The following is a 20,149-nucleotide window of genomic DNA, read 5'->3' as shown; positions in this document are numbered from 1 at the left end:
TAAAGTTACAAAAATCTCCTTTTTGGAATTGTTTTGTGATGTGTTAAATGGGGAACTATTTCTTCAGCTAAAATAAGGGTGTCCCTGAGTTCCTCCTGGAAACATTGGATCTGGAATTGCAGTGTTGACTTGATCCCTTTTACAGCCTTCATCCCACATTCACAGCCTCTGGGCTCTGCAGAAGGGCAAACTCTGCCCGAACACTGATGTTCCCGCACACTGATGTTCCTGTTCTCTGTGGGTGAGGAGCTGCCACTGGACATGTTCTGGTGTTACAACCCCTGAATATGAGAACTGGTGGGGATTTTGCTCATGGGTCAAGCTCGTTTCGGTCCGATGTGCCACACAGAAGCACACTGAGATGCTTAGGTCGAAAGTGGGCAACAGGACGCAGGGCCTGGGCGAGGGGGAAAAAGAGTGCAACACTCTGGGTTTGGGTGGCCACTGATGGCCCAGAGCACGCTGCAGGAGCCCACTCAGCCCACGGCCCCGGCAGGGCAGCCTCGTGTGGACCGGCTGGACGACGCCAGCCCGGCGACTCCAGGCCCAGGCCCAGACCTTTCCCCCGGGCGACCCCGGCCGCACGGGGGCAGCCTCTGGCAGCCATGTGGACCACTGGCAGCCAGGCGCCTGCCTCAGGGGCGGTGGCTGTCCAGTGCCTTCCCGGGCGGCGCAGCCAGCTGCGCGGAGCGGCCTCTCCGGCGGGGAAGAGGCGGGGTGGCGCTGCGAGGGCGCCCAGGGGAGCCTCCGACCAGGCCGCCGCCCGCCGGAGCTGGCACACAGCTGGCGGGGACGGAAGCGCTGGGACTTCCTCCGAGAGAGGCCGGCCCGGGGGCGGTGTGCGTCCTGCGGGCAGCCGCGGCGAGGCGGCTCCGCGGACCGCGGTGGAGGCGGCGGCGGTAGCGGTCGTGGTCGTGGTCGTGATGCGAACCGCCTGTGTGCTGTTGGCGGCGGTGGCCGCCCTGGCTGCCTACTACGTGTACCTGCCGCTGCCCGGCACCGTGTCGGACCCGTGGAAGCTGATGCTGCTGGATGCCACTTTTCGCGTAGTGCAGCAGACGGTAAGAGCTGCACCGGCCCCGCCAGCGCTACGGCCCCGGTCTCGGCTCCGGAGGGAAGGACAGACATATCCCTCCCTCCCTGCCTCCCACCCTCCATGCAGCGGGCTCGGTTCTCGCTCCAGTGCCGGAGGTGGCTGGAAGCGGCGGCTGCGCCCGCGGGTTTTGATGTCAGCCCGGGAGGAGCACGCCTCGGGCACCGGGGAGCCGGAGCGGCGTCCTCCGGGGCAGGGAGGGCCCCGGCTGGAAAGCCGTGCGGTGGGCAGCGTCTTGGGGTTGAAGCCGAGGAAGGGGGAGCCTCCAGCATCGGTGACATCCGCGGCGGGCGGGAGCCGGGGTTGGTCGACGCTGTAACGGGTGTTACCGCATGGAATGGGTTTCGAGCTGAAGGCAGCGGGCAGCTCAGGGGCGGGTCGCCCGGTGCCGCTCGTGGTTTGGCCGTGGTTAGAACATCAAGCGTGTGCATTGCCTCAACAGAGAAGGGCTCCGGGAAGACCTCATAGCAGCCTTCCAGTACCTAAAGAGGGTCTACAAGAAAGCTGGAGAGGGAATATTTACAAGGGCATGCGGGGATAGGACAAGGGGGAATGGCTTTAAGCTTTAAAGAGGATAGATTTAGATTAGATATTAGGAAGAAGTTCTTTACTGTGAGAGTGGTAAGGCACTGGAGCAGGCGAGCTCTTTCAGATATTAAATTGCCTTGATCTGGAACCTTATTACTGAACACAACTCTCCGAATGCTTGATTTTTGTCACAAGACAGTTGCCGCTTCATGAGGGCTCCCTTATTTTCTGCCAGTGTGTTTCTGATTAGATGAAACAGAGCAGAAATCACAAACTTTATAATAATAGCTTTAGCTGTGAACTTTATTCTAGGATGGTTGGATCTCTTACAAGGACTGATCAGTGATGGTCAGGCCTGATGTAAGGAACTATGTACGTGAAAAATTGTTTTCTGTTTTGGGGGATTTGTTTGGGTTTTTTTGTTTATTTGGGTTTGGTGGTTTGTTGGTTTTTTTTTGCTTGCTTGTTTGGGTTGATGAGGTTTTTTTTAATTTCTTACCAGCAGTTCAGTTTACTAAATTTGTTACGAAATGTACAAAACCCAGTACTCTGAGTGAATGAGAACATCAGCATATTCAAAAAAGATTGAGTTAATGGACAGAGGGCCCGTAAATTGATACCAAAAGCATTAGGTGGAAATGTACCTTCTGTGGATGCTGGGAAGCATGTGGAGAGTGGACCACACATTGTCCAGACTTGTATATTCTGCCTCAATAGCTTCTCTGGTTGCCACTGTTGGAGACAGAGTCTAGGACTAGAAAGACCACACATCTTCTCATGGTCCAAATGTATCACTGAATCAGTGTGTTATCTTTAGGATGAAATAAAACCTGTTTGCTTGTACAGGATAAAACATGTTTGCTTGCATACCTTCCCATATGTCTGCTATGAAAATTATGCAGATATGGCCTACAACAGCTTCATTCATCTGTAAAATCTATGGCTTGACTTTCACTTCGTCCATGTTTTTAACTCAACTAACTGAATAGCAAGCGTTTAGCTTGACTAAATTCATTGATAAGCATGGATAAAAGAGGCATGATGCCCCCAAAACATACTCTCTGTAAAACTTCCCGTCACAGCTCATCCAGGAACACCTAAATCAAGGCTATAACCTCTAGCTGAAGGAGACCTATCTTTAGAAGAATCATATGACTGACTAGGTATATTGCCCTTGGCTTATGTACACATTCAGTTTGTTTATGTGATATGTTGGCTTCATCAGATGAATTCAGGTGCCTCTAGTTTGGAGGCTGGTACCTCTTTTGGGATATTCTAGAAGTCATAATCCCAAGAGGATCTAGCAGAAAAAAGCCTGACAGGTGGCAGCTGGAGCTAGCTGGCAGGCAGGTCTGAGGTGCCCACATCTGTTCTGGCATTCTGGGGTGAGGAAGTTTCTATTAGGTGAAAGTGGCAATTTTTTAGTTGTTTACATATCTGGCCTAAGAAATACATAGTTCTGTAGTACCAAACAAGTAACAGTTCCTGTAATGCAGCTTACAAACCAAATGAAGGAACAAGTGAGTTTTACACAGAGAAGCATAACAGCAGTGAGGCATTAGCGGTGCCCGGAATCATACAACAGAGATTTGTTTCTAGAGAGAAAGAGAAGGTGCTTTCCAAGTGTTGAAAAGCCTTTCCAGCACTGAAGGACAGCACAAAGTCAGCAATAAATGACTGCCATTAAGAAGAAACTGTGTGAACTGCAGCTAAGGTTGTAAAAGTTAAGCTTGAGTATTTTGTTAGTAGACAACTTTTGTCTGTGTATAGAAATTAAAGTGTATGTCCTTTTGCAGAGCTTAGCTTCCCTTTTCTTCATCTACAGCTATTGCGAGACCAAATGGTTTAACATTTCTCTAAATGTGACCATTGAACTTTCACCCACTTCTGAATGTATTTTCAGCTTGCTATTTATTACTTTCCTTTGTAGGTTTGATAGCAGGCAGAAGTACATTTCTGTTTTTAAAATCTCTGAAACGTACTGTAATCCTTTTTTGCCAAGAGTATGAAACAAACTTCATGTGCTTCAAATACAGTTGATTGTCTTTTGCTTATTTTGAAATAGATTTGTGAAGACTATTAAGCATGACAATTTCTTGGATAGAGATATGTGTTTGTTTTCTCAGTGCACTAATAATCACTACCAATAAAACATAATAAGGCCCTCATTGGCTTTCAGCATACTAATTATAAGGGGTTTGTATTTCCATACAAAGTTTTGTCCTAGTCAGCTACAATATGTTTTTTACAAGCTTGGGACTGACTCAGTGTCCTGGCTCAGCAGGAGACACTTCAACAAATGTTCAAGTATAATCACATGGTTAAAAAAATGCATAATGCTTATAGGGCAGTTTCTGTAAGTAGGTTTAAAACGTACTACAGAAGGGGACCAGTGTTGTTATCCAAATCTTAAACTGGGGGGGACAGAGATAGGAAGAGATGGAGTGCCCAATCTCAAAAATTCCCATGGGGAAGATGGAAACTGAGGTGGGTTTTCAGGGCCTTGTTCCTGTGCCCTCTTTAATGTCCTGTGCTTCCCCAGTCTGAAAACAGAGAAACTTAGACTTTAATAATATAAATAAATTGATGTGAAAGTAGTTAACTGAGAATGAGAGCAGTTTGGCCCTCTGACATGCCTCAAAATGGGACATGGTAACACTTTAACAGAAAACTGTGACATAACACCATTTTAGATCAGAAATTAAAAACTGCCTATGTATTTATACAGGTGTGTTAGACTTGGTTTCACTGAAATTTGGACAACCACATAAAATGGGATTGAACCATAGATTAAACCATAGCTATTTGTTTTACTCAGTGTCTGTCAAAAAGTGTCTAAAGCAACATTTCAGAATTCTGCTGTTAACAGCAGGATTGATACAGGCATTTTTTACTTCTTCCTCTAACCAGTCTCACTTATTGCAGTAAAGAGAACAGTGTATGTTTATTTAATAAGCCCTTTGGAAAAGGTTATTTCTGAACACCTACTGTTATGACACTTGGTGTTCTGGTGCATGGCAAGGAAGAAGGGATTTTTTTAACTGGGACAGCTGTTAGCAGAGGTTTTGAAGGAGAGATTGGTTGGCATGGAGGCCATCAGGTAGACGCATATGGAAGAAGGTAGGCTACCATACAGGGGAGAAAACTATCCTTGTATTTGTCCTCATCAGCCATTCCTTCATGCTTCTCCGCCACTTGCTATCAGAATTAAAACTAGGGCATGGGACATCAACATTCAGGGTTACAGAAAACAGTAATTAGTTTGTTCTAACATTTTGACATTTTTGTACCCATATATTTCAGAGTGTGTGACTTCTGGACAGATGTAAATCCTAGTTGTAGCCAGCCAAGTAAATAGTTGATATTTTTACATGCAAGAACAGGCCTTGAACTTGGTTTACAGTAAACCAAGTTGTTAGTTGTGGCAGGTGGGTCTCAAGGCAGTGGTACCTGAGCAGAAAATGAACCACACTGGAAATCCTATTTGCAGTAACAGATAACTTTTGTCTCTACCTAGTATAAAAGCAGAGCATCATGGGTGAATAGGTATATGCACAAAACCTTACATTAATATACAATCTCATTTCTGCTTCTAATTAATAAACTGTAAAATGGTTGTTTTCAGTTCTAAAGGAAATTCATCAAACTAAGAGCACTTGTCTTTGAGGACTGTCTTTCTGTCTATATAGCAGTGTTAAAACCACATACTCTTTACTGGGCAATAATTCACCTGCATTAAGAAATGATTCCATAAAATAAAACAGACATCCACCTTTAAACAGGATAAACTTCCTGAAATGCACACAAAACAATGTTCTGCACACAGCTAAGTGGGGAAATGATCCTGTTTATTTTTCACTAATCTGTTATCGACTACAGATATTGTAGTTGGCATGTTGGAATGCATTTTGCAAAGTGATTCCAGAACTGATGAGAGTGTCTGCATCTTTTAAGCTAGGAAGTTTAGTCTTAGAGAGTTCAATTGCCCAGTTCTGGCACTATTACTCATTTGAGTCATGAGTGAGATTTGGTTTATCCCTGAGTAGTGTTGTGTGAAAAAGGAGCCTTAGCTGTGTGCTTAATTCCTGATCTTGACAAGGTCTGAAAGCTCAGTGCAGGACCTTGGGCCTGACCAGCTGTGAAAGCAGCAGAGGAAGCAGCTGATGCTTTCAGTTTGGCTTTAGAGGCTCACTGCCTGTATGTGCTGTCTGAATGTGACCTGTTGCAATAATTTCATGGCCAAAGGTCAGAGATACAAGCAAGACAATGTCAGCTGTGGAAGTCATACAAGGACAAAGAATCCCAATGTGCCGAGTACTGTTAGGGGTTAGACATTAGCAATAGAAAAACTTTACGTAATTTTTATTTTTTTTTTTAATATAGAACACATGACTAATATGGAGTACAAGTCCATGAGGGAGGTAAGCATCTTAGCAATGAGCCTTTACTATTCTTCATGAAATTACCAGCTGAGGAGCAAATATAAGAATCCTAACAGTTTAGGGACTGATACTGGTGAGTAAAGATGAAGTAATGTTGGCTGTCTAGAGCAGTATTTTGTCTGCTTTTTATCAGCAACCCTGACTCTTTTCTCCATTTATTGAAAACATTCACCTACATCAGTTAAATATTTAAAGATCTGGCAGCCCTCTCCAAAGAATCCACAAGGAAGAAAGTGGCAGTCTTTAACGGTTTAGTCTGTAAGGGTTTCCTGGGTTGTCCTTACCTGAAAACCCCTGCTATAGGGACGTCCTGGTAAAACAGGAGGAGGTTGGGGCTCTAGTGTTTTCTTTGCCTGACTTGTTGGAGAGCTGGGAAGCATTACAGTGCAAGTGTAAATCAGACTGCTGCCAAGGCAGCTATGGATCACAGGGAGCCAACGGCCCCAAAATGTAAAGCTGCAATGGGAAATGAGCAATAGTTTGTCATTAGGGCTAACTGTATGATGTCCACAGGTGTTATTTGCTGAATTGGCTCAAACACCAGCAAAATACATCTGCCTCACCAGCCTGTCCAGCCTTCCTCTCCTGGGGTCCTCATGCTCATCCATCCATCCCTGCCTCACTTCCCAGCAGCTGAGCTCTCTCCATGTATGTCAGCCCATTAGTCAGTCCAGCCCATAATGCTGTGAGGTTCACCAGCCACATTTCCCCAGAGTTACCTATTCAGAAATCAAAAATGCTTATTCAGACAGATGCATAAAACCAGTTGTTACCTAGGAAAACTTGCAGCTCTGACCCATAGCGAGTGATGTGCCTGTGGCTGGCACAGCAGTTCTGGGCTAATTGCCCACAGGGCTTTCATGTTTATGCTATCTCCTCTTTTCTGTGAGTTTGCCTTTACTTTTTTTTCTGTAGTCTCTTAATTTCCCCCTTGTCCCTTTGATTTCTCTCCCTTTTCACTAGCTTATATTATTACAGCACTGTTTTCTCTCCCTTTTCACCAGAGAATGTCACTGTGTCTTCTGTTCCACATGCGCACACACACACAATTCCCAGATACATTTAAGGGCAATATTTGAGAGTCTGCAACAGTCCCGCATGTTCTCACAAGAAAGGTGGTGAAAATTGCAAATATCAGTGAAGATCAAACCAATTATTGCTCACATGACATGACCAGGTACAGTTTTATCATGGATTTAAAGCAATTGGATCGTGGACTGCTTCCAGACGGCCCAGTCCCATCCTTTCCCCACTCCCTCTTTTCTGCCTTAGGTTATCAGTAAGATGGTGACCTGGCTGAAGTTTGATACTGTTTCTCTGGTTTTGCTGGGTTCACACTGAGCTGGTGCAGCAAGGTCAAGCTCTAAGGTATTGTGTTAATGCCAGGACAAGAAAGGTGCCAGGGAAGCACAGTGAGCAAGGTGGACAGGTCCACCCTTCAGGTGGCAATGCAGTCCTGGAAGAGGGTTCTAACGCCCCCATGCTATGGGCAGGCACAGCTTCCACCAGGTTGCTCAAAGCCCTGTCGAACCTGGCCTTGAACACTGCCGTGGATGGTGCAGCCACAGTTTTTATGAGCAAATGGTGCAAGTGTCTCACCACTCCCATAGTGAAGATGATAGTTCACCCTCATAGTGAAATGCATCTTCCTCTGCCAGTGGCTGTATTGCAAAATGATATGGTAGTATATGTCTATTTTAAATATTTATTTATAGAGAAAAGAAGAATTTTGTTTGAAAGAACTTTGGACAAGACTAGCACATTGCCAGCAAAAAAGGCAATCCTGATGCCTTATAAATGACATCCAAATAGGCTGATTAGATAGATACACTTACAAAGAATCTGTCTGGCACATGCTTGGCAAAAAACCCACACCTATGCCTAGAAAAACAAAACCAAAACAAATATCAGGGTAATAGCTTTTTTTGCCTAGCTCTGGAAAGTATCTCTTTCAGGTTTTTGGATTCTTGGAAAGAGTTGGCCTTGGAAACCAAGGACTTGTATTCCAAGTGGATCCTTGAATAGAGGGGAGAAAATAGGCATGAAAGCATGTGATAACCTGCAGATGGCCATGGTGATCTGCAGTTTAAAGAGCAGAGCAAAACACTTCTTGGTAAACAACACTAACTAGCTTTGAAAATAAAACACTTCTGATTCCAGGGAATATGTGGTAATTTCATCTACAAAGAATGTGAACTAAAGTGGGAGAAAAGCAAAATGGGACATCTCTTGCAGCACACTTGGGCTAAAAAAAACCCTACAAAATATTTTCCCAGGCAGCACTTCCAAAATTGCTGTGGTTACCTTTCCTGGGAACCTCCATGTGGCACAGGGAGGGTTAGGTCTTCAGCTGATTGCATCAGTGCCAGCACAAATTGATTGCCAAATTATGAATAGATATATTGCTCTTCAGATTTCAAACTCGAACGGGGTCTTCCTGTGGGCATTTTTAAGTAACACTGGGAGAAAAGCATGATCTGAAATTCAGAGACACTAAGGGACTTGTGAAATCACAGTTTCTTCCTGCTGGGTAGAGATACTTTGTGTTTCTTCCCCCAGAGAAAAGTGTTGCAGTATAAAGAAATGATACGCCATCCAAAAAGCAGCAAACATTTTAAAATCTGGATTCCCACCAAACTATCTCAGCAGGGTGACATTACGACAAGCTATAGGAAGAAAAGAAAGTCGTTTTTGTAAATTCTTGTTTTGGAAGTGGATTTCTCTCCCCACTTGCATAACAGCCCATTGTATTTGGCATAGATTGGGGAGAAGGGGGAAATAGTAAAGCTTGTCTTTTTCCTGCAGCAGTCTGCAGTGGAAGTGGGGTTGTGCAGGGCCTTTTCCATATAGCACCTGACTAAAAAACAGTATTTTTTTTCTTTTTTTTTACATTAAAACTAAAGATAACAGATTAAAAAGTTTCATGTAAGGAGTAGGCTCCTTAGTAGGCTGTAGACGTAAGGAGACAGATCTTCTTTGGCATGGATGCTGCTGAATGCTTCAAAACTTTCTTATCTTCCAGAGGTGCGTGTTTGCCTCTGTTTGCCTTTCCTTTACCTGCGAGCAGGCGCTCCTGGAAGAGGAGCTGAAACTTAGCACTGCAAGTGGCTGCAAAAACAGTACTGCAGTATGGGCAGGAAACCCAGCAGGGAAATGAAATAGCTGTCCTTGAGAACAGATAATAGAAACCAGAAAGAGACTGAAACTCTAATTTGCAAAATCACATCTGTCATGAGGAACCAGACTTGGCTTCTGCATAGTTTTTGTACAGGTTAAATTATGGCAACTACTGGTTCTCCACAACATGAATGTAGCTAGACCGGTCCTGGGTGACCCTGCTCTCTCAGGTGTCGGCATCTTTAATTCATACTAGCAGGTCTGCACTGCAGTAGTGGTAGTAGCAGAATTAAACCAATAAAGGAGTCGTGTGTGAACAAGTATCATGACACCTAACAGTACACCTCTTATTCCTAGTATTGGTACCAGTATGTAAAATGAAAGGTCACACTTGACAATTGTCCTTGGTAGTGGTGGTCCTCCAGGTGTACATTAGGTATATGTGTTAATTTTACCTCCCAACTCCCTTGCCTTAGAAAGTTGGACAAAAGGCTTAGCTGATTATCTGATTTCTAGCCTTCAGCACTAGACAGAGATTAACTTCACAAAAGGGAAAAGACCCCACTTTTGCTTTTTAATGGCCACTCTGGACATCATAGTCCCTACAGTCCTTTTGCTCACTCTGCCACCCCATCTGCATCATGTGGGGAATGGAAACAGGTATGCACTACAAATAGTGTGCAGGTCATATGTGGGGAGCAAGTTGTGACCATTTAGGTTGGAGAAGTGCCTTGGATTCCAGTACTGTTTGCGGAGAGAAACAGGTTTTTAATCTATTCAGGGCAAAGTTAAAAAAAATAAACATTAAAATCAAAATCCTGGATACCCAAAGAGGATAAAATCTCTCTCCTTCTACAAACAGGGGACATAAAATCAGATCAGTGCTAATTTTCATAGTGTTTTACCCCTACAAAAATGTAATACACTTTAGTTGCTGGGAGGAGGTGGGGGGAGAAATCATTATACCACTGTCCTGACGTGGTTCTTGGATAGTATTTCAGATCCTTCCTAATTCAGCAGGTAAATACAGGACAAGGCAATAAACAACTGTTATATTCCTTTATGGTCATCCCTGTTTTCAAATTTCTTTGTAATCCTTTAGAACTTTCTTAATTTGGAAGTGGAAAGACACTTTGGGGTGGAACAAGAAAAATACTTTGCATTTTTTATACCTTACCACTACAAAAGCTTTGCTTGTGTGGTATTGCCCTCTGCTGGCACTGGTCTGAGGAGCTTCACAAGTCCCAAAGAGGAGCATGCTGGTGAGGTTCATCTCCTTTCAGGGTGGTTTTCAAGGGCAAGGATCTGAGTGCCATTCTCAGTTGTCTTGAGCCACATAGAAGTCATGGTTTGATTTATTTATGGACAGGGTTTTCTCTTAATGTCTTAAAAGCATTAGAGGTCTTTGAAAATAATTTATTTTCCAGTGAATATTCTAAGAATCCGTATTCATTTTCATATAGGGTCTGCCTTTTGAAGACAGTTGCATTAAACATCAATGCAGTATTGTATGATGTGCTTTGAACTAACAGAAATTTTCTTCTTTTTCCCCCACCTAGTGCCACCTAATTCACTATCTGAGACTCAGTCATCACTTGATAGTTCTGAATTACTTGATTTGTACCTTTGACAAGCTGAAGTCTGTCTCCTCCGAAGACATTAACATCACCGATGCTGTTTTTGACGGTGTGGAAGTCAGAGTATTTGAACCCCCTGCAAAGCGAGATGAGAAGCTCAAGCGCAGTGTTGTTTACATCCACGGAGGGGGCTGGGCCTTGGCAAGTGCAAGTATGTGTCTGCCAGTAATTAATAAGGTTCTGATCTGGTTTTCTTCTAGCAGGGGAAGCCAAAAGCTGTTTTTCCTGCCAGGGATGACAATTTTGCTAAGACATACCTGAATTCAGTAGTAACTGTCTCCAGTCTGGTAGATCAGCTCTAAGGAGAGAGGAGGGAACATACTGTGAACACCAGCAAAAATGCATATCTTATCTGCACATGAGCTGTAAAAGGACAGAAAGGTTAATTTTGTTACATCCTGAGAGGACAAAAGAGCTTATTGTTTAAATTCCTGGGATGCCTGAGTAGGCTGTTTGAGCCAGTCCCCTGTTTTCTGTGGTCATATGCAAAAGTCAGTCCTTGGTGATCAGGATCTAGTGACTGTGTGTAAGGTTTTTGCCCCATTTTTGCAGAATAATTATCAAAAGAGTGAGCTGAACAACAGTGCGTGTAACAGCATTGCTAGTGTGTGGCTCTTAAGTAACACGGACTTGGGAATACATATTGCTGATCACTGACAAGAGGCAGTGTGATGTAGAAACAGATAGAGGTCAGATCTAGTCATGGTCTATCACCCTCCCTTAGGGGACCATTACCACCACTAGTAGAAATTACATTAATTGGTAACTAATGCTGTTTACTCCAGTTAACTTGGAAACCATAAACATGATCAGAGAAACTAAGGTATAGCTATAGACAACAATAAGCTAACCACTGATCCTTCCACATCGTACAGGAGGAGAAAGAGCATGTGGTTCTTATGGCTGCTCCAAGATCCAGAGCCCAGAGGAATCTTCCTCTTTTTCCTTCCCCATTGCTCCCATGACATCATGAAGTCCATACAGCCCTGAAGCATTCTATGGCTTCATCTACAGAAAAAGAACATTAATGAGTTTTTCTGAAATGCTCCAAAACAAAGACTCTATTGATTGCATTTGGACTATGCATGTATGAGTCACTTAGACCATGATTTAGGTGAGATTTAGGTCCTTAAATAACTTTTAAATCTTTTCTTAACCTGCCTTGGGAAATCCCAGTCTCTTTTTCCTGTGGTCCTATAGAATCATGGAATAGTTCAGGTTGGAAGGGACCTTCAAAGGTCATCTAGTCCAACCCCCTTGCAATGAGCAGGGACATTGTCCACTAGACCAGGTTGCTCAAAGCCATGTCTAACCTGGCCTCAAACACTTCCAGGGATGGGGCAGCCACAGCTTCTCTGGGCAGCCTGTGCCAGAGCCTCACCACCCTCACCTACAGCAGTTAAAAATTTCATAACAGTTCCTACAGAGGAATTGTGCTTTGAGATGGGTTTTCTTAGGCCTGACTAAGGGAGGTTTATTAGTGCCCTGCCTACCTCATTTGTTCTGTAACACTCTGCATATGACTTGTTGTGCAAAAAGTTAATATTAAATTACCACACTTTGTTTATAGTACTATAACTCAGCTGTGTCAGATGCTATCCTCAAGTCCACAATGAAGAAGTTAATGGCACAAATATTACAACTAAATATTAAATTCTAAGACTAGCTACTTAGAAAAATATTTAGTGTCTTAATATATATTATATTACCAGGAACTAACGATTAAGTAACTGGAAAGGAATAAAATTAAAGAAAATCAGTCCACTGATAAGTAGGATAGCTATTATTAATCCTCCCTTAAATGAGTAGTTCAGTTGACATTAATAGGGCAAGTCATTTGAATCAAAGCAATGCATGCTATAATAAAATGAACAACAAGCGGTGACTCATGCAGTGATAATTGTCTTTGGATGCAAATGCCCCCAAGCCACTGGGTACCTTAAATTTTGCCCAAATGAGAGAATCGTGATAGGTGGATGAAATTACAACCCCCAAGTCACCAAGAAAGAGATGCATTAGACTGCAGGACTTCTCAAGGCATGAATTATGTTCCTTCTGCTACAGTATGTATTTAGCACTTTATCTATTGCAAGCTGATCTCATTTACTTTGCTTCTATTTGTATGATGTCTATATTTTCTGAGAAGGCTTACGTATGGCTTTGCAACTATTGACACAAATGGACTTGTATGTCCCTAACACTGTGTCCTTTCATTCCAGGAACAAGCCTTTATAACAATCTCTGCAGAATCATGGCTGAGTCTCTCAATGCTGTCGTCGTCTCAGTTGAGTGAGTAATCTAAAACTGATCAAGTAATTTTAAGGTACTAGAAATGTATAACACAGTTCTTTCAGCTTTTCCCTTATTATTGGTTTGTGTATAGGTCTTTAACTTGGGCAATAATTGTCTATACCAGTCTGATATTTTTATCCTTTTAAAATTACAACATATTGGAATGGTATCAGAAATTCATTTGGGTTTCTGATTATTTCAGAGGTCATTTTAGAAGGCAGAAATGTGGGAAAATAAGGTAGCACTGAATTCATTTGGACAAATACTAAAATGCAAATGTCAGTGCATATTGCCATTGTATCTACATTTAAGGAGATGAAACTTGAGATCACTCAGGTGTCAAGTTATGATTATGTAAATACTTTTGAACTTTAAAAGCAGTCAAAAAACCCAACCACATTTGGATATGATATATACCTGAAGGAAAGCTGAGCAACATTGCTATGCCTCCTTGTATGGCAAGAGGGACTTTTCTGATCCTCAGTTGCCACTCCCACAAGATATATTTTTAATATATATTTAAAATAATGTTTATATATATTATATGAAAATAAATGTATTAAGTCCACCTCAAGTCTTTTCTATAAAGCACAGATTCTAAAACATACTGTGCAAGGATCTTCGACATTAAAATTATCAAATCATTTTACCCTGCTCATTAACCAGAACACACTGTGGAGTCTGGCAGTTTCCTGCTGCTCTCTCCATCTCCCACTGTTCAGTCCTCTCACTTAAGCCTTGTACTCCACTCAAGAGCAAAGGACTGCCAGGGTGCCAGACAACAGAGAAGCAGGGATGCTTTTTAAATACAGTGAACAATTCCAAGGTAAACAAACCTCTTAACTAGCTAAATACATTACCTTGATGAGTCTAACATGACTGGTACTTTTCCCATCCTTATTGTCAACCTCAATTTTTAATTTGACAAACCCAATCACTTGATATAACTACTCAAATTTCCCACCTGCAGTTGATTACATATCAAGCTCTGTGATCTAATTGCAATTTAATTATATGGAGTTGATGTTACTCATTTAATACTTATTATAGTGTACTTTAAAGGGCCACCGCTTTTTTTTTTTTTTAATTCTTTTTTTATTAGTGGAAACACTGAAAACTAAAAAAAGCAGCTGTTGGTTATTGCAGGCAAGCAGCGATCACAGTATTGAAAAAATACTTTTCATTCCTTTTCTAGTTTATGGTGGTATAATTCTACCTGTGGTATAATTCTACCTGCTTCTCTGAGTTATTGTTTACCTCTTTCCCTTAGCGATTGTATCCGCCAGTCCAGGCATTTGTACTCAATCAGTGAATTCTAATTAGGTTTCTCACTGGTTTAATTGCGTGTCTTCCTTTCATGATCTATGCACAGTCTATAATATGCAGTTTTGCAAAGAGTTCCCAAAGAACAGTTGTACTCCTAGATATGCAGTATATGGATTGCTTTCTGAAAGCAGGTCAGATTTGGAGTTTGAAACTTGCAACCCAAGTTTAAAATTTATTCTGATATGAAGCTTTTTTTTTTAGCTTACATTCTAGAGAAAATGTTTTGAATCAGAAAACTGGATTTTGTTTTGCTCATTTCGCTCAGCTCTACTGGGAATATGTAAAATCTGTTGTTTGAGAAGCTACAAACAGAAGGCATGTTTGTACCATAAGGCCTAGTAACAACTCTTACATGACAAATTATTCAGTAAATATGAACAGACTTTCCTGCACTAGAATTTAGAAACTGAGAAAATCTAATGAATGGGACTCTGCTACTGGCTGTTTGTGGGCAGACTGCTCTCTTTGTGCTTCAGTCTCTCCACCTGTGCAATGGGTATATTTCTGCTCCTCTCTTTGATAAAGTAGAGGAATTATTGAATATGTGGCATTGGAGCAAATTAATATGGCCTCACTTCTTGGCTATTGTTTATTTCATGGCACAGAGGTATAGCAAGGTTCATTCTCTCCTGCCTATAGGCAAAAAACTCAGGAAACAGAACTGTTTAGGTGTTTGGCTCAGCAGAATCTGTTGCATGTAGGTGACTTGCTCTCCTTCTTAGTAGTTAAGGTGGGGATGTGGACCAATACCAGGCTGATTGTAATGACTCACTTGCCAAGGGTGTTTTTAAATATTCATTAATTTTTATAATGTGTGATTAAATCCTCTATTGGAAAATCCTAGGAAAGTGCTGCACAGCTTTATAGTATCTTGGGATTATTCATATCTAATAGGTTCGTACTACTCTTTCAGAATTACAGCATTAATTGTAAGATTAAGTCTTACATAAGCATTATACACCTCATATTTTTCCCATAGTATTTACCCTAATTAAATAGTTATTTGCCATTAAGTAATATCTGATACTGCCTATTAATCCTGAAAGAGAGGTACATTGACAGTAATAAGTGTCTGTCATCTCTTTTCTTTTCTAGATACCGGCTTGTACCAGAGGTGTGCTTCCCCGAGCAATTTTATGATGCTCTTCGTGCTACTAAGCATTTTTTGCAGCCTGATGTCTTAGCTGAGTATTCAGTTGACCCAAGTCGAATTGCAATTTCTGGCGATAGTGCAGGAGGAAATTTGGCAGCTGCTGTGTGTCAGCAGGTAACTTCAGTGTCTGTTTTATATTACACTATGACAATCCCTAATTCAGTGATGCATATAGGTTTGACAGATTCTTTAAGGTGATGTGCCAACCCTTAAGACAGAATGGTAGAAAGCCAGCATCTAGTCACTTTACAGAAGAGAAATGAGTCTATCACAATATGAGTCACATAGCTTGCAACAGAGATGACTTGTTATCAGCTAGATTTTAAGAGCAAGTAGCTAAATTAGTCTCTTTACCCTTTTTGCTGGTGGATTCTTTATTTTTCTAAGCAGGTAATTAGGTACATGTGTAGTTTATCAATTTAGCTTCCTATTTTTAGGTGCTTTTCTCTGAAAATATGTTTTTATTTCATTCAAATACAAATAAAGGACCAAAAAATACAAGGCGTGAAGCTCACTTCTGCTGTTAAATTGTCTTCCTGTAACATTTCGCAATTTTAAAGATTTTTTTGGAGGGTATCTGCAGTTTAAATGTAATCTGAATTTAATCTAGTAAAGATTTTAAAGGCACCCTGGGGTGAGCAATAATACCTTTCATGGTTGAGTGAAGCATTATTATTAGCTTTTTTCATATTGCCATAACCACTGGTGATAAGAAAGTCGTACCATGTCCAGACAATTAATTGACAAACCTTGCAATAATGAATTAGAGTGAAAAAATTAATAAGCGACAATTACACTAAAAGTTTTGATATTGAGGACTGATAAACATAATAGTATCATGTTTTGGAAAAAGCATTCCTAATTTGTTTTCCTGATGCATAATTCTTTTCAAGCAAGGTGAGATATGATAGAGAGCTGTGTAGCTTGTGTAGAAGATGAAGCAAAATAAGTGTTTGCTGATTCTTCTAGTAGAAGAATTGGGGGGCACCAAATGTATAATTGGAAGGCTCAAATCAAATGCAGATGACAGGTTCAAGATGAACACAAAGAGGTACTTCTGCACATGGTGAACCTTCACTAGAGAAAACTGCGGATGCCAACAATTTGCATATGCTGAAAAAAACAATTAGATAAATATGCTGAAAAAACCCGATTACATACATTTATAGTTCCTTTGATTCAGGAAGTCTTTCAGTTGCCAGTTGTTAAAGTGGGCATTGTGTTAGAAAAATGCCACTTTATGCTTTTTTTTTAAATTTTATTTCTTATATCCTTCAATAAACTTTTGCCACTGATTTCTGCTGGAGATGGGATACTGGATCTGCCTGAATGACCATCCTTACAAGAAAAGAAAAGGATCAGGCTGCTAGTATTTCAGACAGAAGAACAACATTATCTGCATAAGAGCATAATTCAGCCTAAAAACTGACAAATGAATTGTTGCTTGTATGAAGTGCTAGACTGAAATTGTCATTTTTATTTTCTTTATAATCCCAATTCTATTCTATATTTTTCCCACAGCTCAGCAAAGATGAGGATTTGGCCATCAGACCAAAACTGCAGGCTTTAATTTATCCAGTCCTGCAGGCATTTGACTTCAATACACCTTCTTATCAGCAGAACATGAATATGCCTGTTCTTCCTCGTTATGTCATGATCAACTATTGGATAGATTATTTCAATGGTAACTATGACTTGGCTCACTCACTGCTGATTAACAACCACACTGCTCTTGACGTTAGCAAAGCTCTCTCCTTCAGAGGACACCTGAACTGGACATCTCTATTGCCTTCATCATTCAAAAAGAACTACAAGCCTGTAATACAAACCACTGGCAAGGCTGAAATCATCCAGGAGATACCGGCACTGCTTGATGTACGAGCAGCCCCACTCCTTGCAGACAATGAAACTCTGCAGCTGCAGCCAAAGACTTACATCCTGACCTGTGAGAATGATGTCCTGCGAGATGATGGGGTGATGTACGCCAAGCGCTTGGAGAATGCCGGCGTGGAAGTCACACTCGATCACTTCGACGACTGCTTTCATGGCTGTATGATATTCACCATTTGGCCTACTGATTTCTCTGCAGGCATTCAGACCAGGAACAGCTATATAAGATGGCTGGATGAAAATCTCTGAAGACAGCATCTCTCTAGAAGACACAGGGTGCAAAACTCTGGTGTCCCTGCAAAAAAAAACAAATGATTAATAAGTGCACTTTCCCCAAGTTCTGACTCCATCGTTCAGCTGCAGCTGCTGGGGGTACAGACCACTAACTACAGCATTTGCTAGCTCATTTGTCCTTACACAGCAAAGCAGTTTGAGAAATACTTTTTTAAACTTGGATTTTTTTCACCTTCTTTCACATGTCTATTGCCAAACAAAGAAATGTTGAGCAGGGAGATCAGCATTCCTGTAGCATTCTTAACTGGCTGCAACTTTCAAGCTTTCACCCCTAATTAGGCACAAAGGCGCCATTTTACAAATGATGTGAGATAAAGCCAAACACCTACATCTACATCTGAATATGTAAAAATGGGAGCTAATTTCAACAGTGTGGAGCATCTGATGTCAGAGTGAGCCTCACCTTTGACAGCAGAGCCATGCATCTGAATGTCAGGCAGGGATTTAGGTGTTGGCTTTTAGGCACATAGACAAATGGCTAGTTTAAATTTTTTTTTAAAAGCTCTTCTGGGCAATTAGGAGGATGCTAGGAAAGTCTTTTAGCCAAAAATGCAATTCAGCTTTGGAATTTGGTCTTTATTGCCTTTTAGTTATTTATGTTTTATAAAAGCACAGGACTAATATATTTTCAATGAAAGTACTATAGCATACATACAAATATGCAAATGATACAACATATGATAAAATACTCAGCAAAATCCAGATTGCTCATGTGAGTGAGCTTCAAAGCTGCCTACTTATTTGGCTAAAAATGTGACTTGATCTGTATTTAAAGCCTCAGCTGTATGACCTCCTTACAGAAATACTGTGCTTACTAAAAATAATCTGCTGTGTGGTTTGCACTAATTTTTGTAATTAATAGTAGAAGTTTTTGTTCATTGACTTTTGTGCTCATAATGTTTATTATATTTCATCCTTCTTTGAAGGAGGGAAGCAGGCAAATAGAAGTGGGCTCTTATCTATAGGGAAGATTTAAATCTGAGCTCTGCAGCTAAACTTTGTCTTGCAGACTGACCCAAAACACTAGGTGAGATGATCCCCCTAGTGTGCACAAGCATCTACGGTTTGAGCCAGTCTGTAAAATTCAGACAGGCAGGACAGGGAAGTGAAACGGTGTATTACAGTATATATTGTCAAGGATGCTTGCTGCATCCTTGGGTTGCGTCAAAAGCCCAGTGTTAGTAGGTAAAGAGGAGAGAATAGCTGCCCCATGACTAAACTAACAGATTAAATTCATTCTCAGCTTTACTACAGACTTCCTGTGGTACCCCAGGAGAGCAACTTAATCTCCTTATGCCCTGCTTTGTTCTTCTGCAAGAGGAGGAGTAGTATTTTCATACCGGACAAAGGAGCTGTGAAGCTGAATTCACAGGCATTCGTGGAGCACATGGATGTGATGGTGACTGGCGGGCACTGAACTGCTCCTGTAGCTTTTGCCTTCCCACCCTTCTCTGATAGCTGTCAGAGCAGCCCACCCCAAGACATGTGGTGCTGCAAGGCCATGAGTTACACCATCTCTGTCCTGGCTCCTATCAAAGTGAGGCTTTTTGCCTGTTGGCAGATCATGACAAAAGCAATTTCATTAGAGTGTTTTTTACAGCAGGATTCTGAAAATTTCATTAAAGAAACAAACAAACAAACCCAGGGTACTGGTAGATCAAACTGCCTTCTGTCATTTAAAATATACACAGAACAGTCCACTTTCACTGGTGTTTAAATTAAATGAGAGAATGACTTTGCTGAATCATTGCTTCCTAGAAATATTGGGTTGTTAATGTGGCTGTATGTATTAAGAAAAATGAGACAAGGCCTCAATGTACACTCAGTCATGCAGGCTGAAATTCATTTCTGAGCATACGTCTACAGAGAGATGTCAAGGCAAAGCTTTTAAACAGTGGCCCAGATTCTTCCGCATAACTCATTACAAAGACTTAGTGCAATTAGAGCAGCCAGGTGGCAGTCTGAATCAGAATAAATTTTGGTCAAGATATCCAATTAATACTGCAGAAGAATTCAAACTTTTTGTCTGGATTTAAATCCTTTTTCCTCCTTTCCTCCATAAACACAATTTCAGTAGATTTAATTTACACTTAAACCAGACAGCAAACAAAGTTAAGTCCATTCAAAAGACAAATTACTGATCTGTCATTTTCTCCTGTATGGAGACAGCTCCCTTTACTTGCCTTTAAACCATGATTTAAATATTGAGAAATAGATAGTTACACTTTGTTGCAACAACGGGCCTCTTCCTTGCTTTCCCATATAAAGAGTAAACCCAGAAAAGATGTAATTTATATCTACCTGCTGCCATTAAAAGATAGTAGTAAATGTACTACTGGAAAAGAAAGTGGTTCATCTGCTTATAAACTATAATAAT

General features: G+C 41.4%; 1 protein-coding gene across 2 annotated transcripts; it reads left to right on the top strand.

Annotated features, from left to right (window-relative positions):
- The first annotated feature begins 908 nt into the window (after positions 1–908).
- Positions 909–18,654, top strand: NCEH1 (neutral cholesterol ester hydrolase 1). 2 transcript variants are annotated; one of them, XM_061367257.1, is made up of 5 exons: positions 909–1,061; positions 10,740–10,968; positions 13,037–13,106; positions 15,531–15,702; positions 17,110–18,654. In XM_061367257.1, the coding sequence occupies exons 1-5, from the start codon at positions 924–926 to the stop codon at positions 17,725–17,727; spliced, it is 1,227 nt and encodes a 408-aa protein (XP_061223241.1). In that variant the 5' UTR covers positions 909–923; the 3' UTR covers positions 17,728–18,654. The 2 variants fall into 2 exon arrangements, with proteins under 2 accessions (XP_061223241.1, XP_061223242.1); XM_061367258.1 differs by lacking the exon at positions 10,740–10,968 and having other exon boundaries at positions 926–1,061.
- The last annotated feature ends 1,495 nt before the right edge of the window (positions 18,655–20,149 follow it).

Source organism: Neopsephotus bourkii, unplaced genomic scaffold (assembly GCF_033783945.1).
Source record: "Neopsephotus bourkii isolate Nb327-2 ecotype Australia unplaced genomic scaffold, CSIRO-AGI_Nbou_v1 NB_1373, whole genome shotgun sequence".
NCBI classification, from domain to species: domain Eukaryota; kingdom Metazoa; phylum Chordata; class Aves; order Psittaciformes; family Psittacidae; genus Neopsephotus; species Neopsephotus bourkii.
The sequence above is the reverse complement of the archived record's forward strand: the minus strand, read 5'-3'. Positions and strand labels throughout refer to the sequence as shown.

Coding starts and splice junctions, on each gene's coding strand:
- NCEH1 (XM_061367257.1), top strand. CDS start 924: ATGCGAACCGCCTGTGTGCTGTTGGCGGCGGTGGCCGCCCTGGCTGCC. Junction 1,062..10,739: donor TTCGCGTAGTGCAGCAGACG/GTAAGAGCTGCA, acceptor TCCCCCACCTAG/TGCCACCTAATTCACTATCT. Junction 13,107..15,530: donor GCTGTCGTCGTCTCAGTTGA/GTGAGTAATCTA, acceptor TTTCTTTTCTAG/ATACCGGCTTGTACCAGAGG.